At 48.0% G+C, this 4,614-nt stretch overlaps 1 protein-coding gene across 1 annotated transcript; it reads right to left on the minus strand.

The window, feature by feature from the left end:
* Positions 1 to 2: 2 nt before the first annotated feature.
* On the minus strand, positions 3 to 4,218 carry LOC120902126 (DDB1- and CUL4-associated factor 11). Its single transcript, XM_040310645.1, has 9 exons — positions 3,634 to 4,218; positions 3,167 to 3,545; positions 2,995 to 3,082; positions 2,476 to 2,920; positions 2,088 to 2,371; positions 1,781 to 2,015; positions 1,546 to 1,701; positions 1,357 to 1,463; positions 3 to 1,270 (listed from the first exon to the last, which is right to left on the minus strand). Exons 2-9 carry the CDS (start codon positions 3,355 to 3,357, stop codon positions 857 to 859), a joined length of 1,920 nt encoding a protein of 639 aa, XP_040166579.1. The 5' UTR covers positions 3,358 to 3,545; positions 3,634 to 4,218; the 3' UTR covers positions 3 to 856.
* Between the last annotated feature and the right edge of the window lie 396 nt (positions 4,219 to 4,614).

The following is a 4,614-nucleotide window of genomic DNA, read 5'->3' on the forward strand; positions in this document are numbered from 1 at the left end:
AATTCAGATTATTTTAACTTTATTCGATTTTACTGAAATATTTCCGACGTTGTGTGGGTATACGCACGCATGCTTTTTATTCCTGTTTTTTTACTCCTCTCCCATTTTCGATACGTTTTCGATAATCGCACACTTCTTAGAATAGAAAATCAGTCCATCGAATATATAACATTAGGTCAAATGTACAGTAGAATGGTTAATAATTAATAATATAATGACCTCTACTAAACTCCACCATTTTTCCTTTGCCCCTGCTCCCTGCTAACTGAACGATTCCGTTAATTTCCGCCTGTATATTAGTAGAGGAGTACGCAACAAAACAGCTGCAATTGCCTTGTTTGTGGAGTGAAGTGTGGATGTCGAAAGGAAAATATATTTATAACCTTCAATCACTTGATATCGATTGATTGCCCGACAATCATTTTGGAAATATGTGTAAAAAGATAGTTTATTGTAAAACAGGTCGAAAGAATGGAACGAACGCGAGGGATCAATTTAAACCGGCCTAACAACATACAGTGCAATCTTGTATCTACGTGAACGATTACTTTAAAAACGGAATAAACACTAAATCATCTTAACAAACAGAGCAAGAAATAGAGTGAGAAAGTGATAAAGTGAAACGAAAATAAGTTCAGCAGTTTGCAGTACACAGCAAACCTTCTAGTAGCAAAAAAAAACACTTCAAAAATTACTTCCGATTTCAAATAGCTCCCTTCCCCTCTTCACCCTCTGCACGGTGGCGCAGTAGAGGTGTACCACGCATTCCCATCATGTACATCTCTACCCTCTTTTATACCGGTACTTACCTACCAAGGGTGATGTGTGTGTGTGTCTCCTCTTGCAGTTCCGTACCTCATGGACTGCCGCGATGATGGCGTCTGTGCAGTGATCGAAAAGCACTTCCGGATGCAATGTGCCGCGATGCCGACACGTTCCTATTGCGGCTGATTCGGCCCGAGCTCGAACTACGGCCGCTGGTGCTGCCATTGCTGGCCAGGCTGCCGTTGCTACTGCTGCTGCTGCTGCTGCTACTGACGCTGCTGCTACTGCTACTGCTGGCGCTGACCCGGCCACCGTTGCTGTTGCGCTCTGCTAAACGGCGCGATCGGCGGACCGGCGGCTGTTCCGATACTTCACTCTCGGAAACGACACCATTCGAACGACTCGTGTAGGACAGACGGCGCGTTTTCAAATCGAGCAACTTGTCCCGCTGCTCCTGCTTCTCGATCGGACTGCAGTAGGTGTGCCGGTGAACGGTGCAATCCCACTGAGGAAGAGGATTCACGTTTGATTCAGTGCACGTTGGTAGAAGCGTTTCTCTTGCGTATTGCTTCCTTAGCTACAACTACTTACCGAACATGTGATGATTTCTGTTCGATGCGGATGCCAGGCAACATCGCGTACAATATCATGGTGTCCTTCGATTGCCTCGACAATCTTGCCTGTGAGGACGTCGTAAACTGGAAGAATGAACGTGTGGAAGTGTTTTCGTTAATATGCTGAACAAACAAGCCGGAATACAACTGAAAGAAGAGGCCTTACTTATCAAACGGCCCGTGCCACAACCGGTATAGATGTACCGTTGGCCGGTGGTACTGGCGGGTGAAAATTTCGCGCGGATTAAACTCTTCTGCACCTTATGGCCACGGTAGGTCATGATGCTGGTGTCTCCTCTCTGCGCTCTTTTAACGTTGAAGACTGGAATAAGAAAAGAAAAGGCAGTTAATTGTAGTATTTTGCAAAGAATAAAAAAAAACACTCATCCCCAGATACTTACAGCGTCTGGGTACATCGTCCCATCGGTAGTCCCAGTTGCTGTACACGTGTTCCGGTCGGGCATAAGAAGGTGTCATTTTGCGCAGATCCCACAGCTTAATGCTCTGGTCCTTGGAGTTCGAAATGATGTAGCGACCGTCGTTCCGTGAATCGATGTACGTGATACCGTCAAAATGGCCAATCAATCGGCCAACCGGTTGCGGGTTCGATTCGTCAATGCAGCGACGATCCCATAACTATGAATGAAAACGGGAGAATGTCAAATTATTAAGGAACGCAGTTCAGCTTCGTAAGGGACACACACTTACCTTGATAACACCATCGTCACTTCCACTGTAGAATATGTTCGACAACTCCTCTACAAAGCCGACCGTATTGACGTCCATATCGACACGCGCAACGGGCGCCATCAGCGTGCGTTGATTTGCCTCCAGGTCGTAGGCGTACAGTGTGCCGTCGTTGGCGCCGCACAAGATGTGCTTGCCGCACCCCGAGTAGCATACGGTGAACACTCCCAGCTTCTGATTGTTTGGGCTCAGATAAAGCGAATGTATGCTATCCGACATGCCGCGGTCCATGCTAGAAATAAACACTGCACAAGAGGCGCAGATGACGCGTGCAGAACAGAACAGCACACATTACAATTGGTTCTGCCACACCCACACAAACAGGGGTACTAAGAAACACGGTACTAACATGCGTCGGCCCAGGTACTGTACACGAACGACTGTCCGTCCGGGCTGAAATCCATGTCCAGGATCGACCACGACACGTGCTTCGTATCGAGCAGACGCAACAGCTTGTACTGGCTGCTGGTCGAGTCGTACACACGCACCCAAGTGTCCTGGCTGGCCGTGACGAACCGATCGCCGTTGCTGGTAAACTTGCCACAGAACACCTTCGTATCGCAAGCGCTCACCGTCTCGGTGAACGTGTTCGGCCGAAAGTGGTTCGTAATACGGCACATTTCGCTCGGCTCGAACGATCCCTGCCGCTTGCCCAGCCCGTGCTGTCGTTGGGTGACCATGCTCATCAGCGAAAATGGGGCGCTAGAAGCGGCCGCCGCCGCCCCGCCTGCACTCGCAGCCGGCATTTCTTTCACCCCGGCTGCAGCCTTTGTCGAATGGTAAAGGTCATTGTGCTGTGAGATAATGGAGAAGAAAACCCGAAATTAAATACCTAAAGCAGCAGTCGTGTGTGTGTGTTCGTGCTTACCTTTAGCTTCTCCAAATTTGGCTTCTTCTTGATTACCGGCAGTGGATGATGCATGTAGCTTTCGTAGTTGAGCACCATTATCTCGCCACTGAAATGGGACACAATCTCATCAGAACTATACCGACCTCGGAGGCAGAGGGCGCTTCGCGCCACCGCCGGTACAGAAACTCACCTGCGTATGAGATGGCGCAAAATCGAGGCAAACTCGCCGCCGGACCCATAGGTGCTTTCCTCTTCGTCATTTAGCTGGATATCGTTGAACAAGCGTTCGCGCAGCAGCTCAAAATCACCGTCAGCATCCTCAGCGTGCTCGAAGTTGTTCATACTCTCCAGGATGCGACTCCGTAAGACGATGTTGCCCATACAAGCGTCGGATGAGCTATTTCGCCGCCAGCCACGCAGGGAGGCGCAATACGCGGGGGTTCACACTATATCGGTGTCACCACAGCCCCGGAACTTTGCTTCCGTATTCCAGACACAGCAAACGAAGATAGTATTCAATCGATCGGACGGTCCCACTCACCGTTCTACTTCAGCACGGGCGAAAAGTCCTGCAAAAAAAAAGAAGACGGGTTGAGCAATATGAGGCAATGGGGCCGTATTTCGTTCGCCGAATGACACAACGGTGTTTGTCGGTACCTGTGTTCCGTTCCCTGTGCCTACTTCAACTTGTCGTAACAAGTTCAGAGAGCTTGTGCGATGATGACGTTTCTCCCTCTCGCTCTTGCTGCTTTCGCCCGAAGGACGTAATAGACCCACCCCGCGAGCGCTGTGTGATTGTAGGCACCAAAAGCTACTCGAGATAAGAAAGCTGCTCTCCTTCGACGCTTATCAGAATGAATATCTTTTTCTCGAAACGGGATATCTGCTCCTCTTGGCACGTACGAATCCTCACACAGCAATTTCCAACACTTTAGGTTTCTTCCCGTCTGCCTTCTTCTTCGCTTTGTTTTGCACACCCGTATCTGTGTGCTGGCGAAGGCTGGATGAGTGGTATGATGTGAATGGTGAGCTTTCAGTCACAAAAACACAGCAAATGTGAACACAATTAAGGTCAAATTAACGCGTTCTGCATTCCTTCCCTATCACGGAAGAAGCGTTTCGTTCGAGACGAATGTAGACGGTGCTAGCTGTGTACGAATTAAGCCACAATTGTGAAGAAATAAAATCAAGAGAAATACGTCCACAAAGTTTTGACGCAGTAAACCAAATTCGCTGTGAGCGCCCAAGTAACAAAATATGACATCAGACGTCAGACTGCTATGACCGACATGAACTGTGAAACGTCTGATTTCTTTGCTTATTTGACATTCATGCTTCATGCGACACATGCGACAAAGGTTCATTAGCACTGTATTTACCCAATCACCTTTTCTGCGAGAGCTGAAAAGAAACTAAAAACAATTTTCTTTCTACAGCTTCGGCAGACAGTCGAGTGAGTTCCTCGTTGAGTGAATTGCGATGGTCTGTTGTGCGATGTGTCGTGTGACATTTATCGCATGAATTGTGGAGAGCTTAAATCGACGGCCAATACTAACAACGGGTTGTAAACGTTAGGAATCATTCTGATTTTTTCTTTCGTTTTATAGCAAATACATTTAAAAAAAGAACAACCATGTG

This window comes from Anopheles arabiensis, chromosome 3 (genome assembly GCF_016920715.1).
Source record: "Anopheles arabiensis isolate DONGOLA chromosome 3, AaraD3, whole genome shotgun sequence".
NCBI classification, from domain to species: domain Eukaryota; kingdom Metazoa; phylum Arthropoda; class Insecta; order Diptera; family Culicidae; genus Anopheles; species Anopheles arabiensis.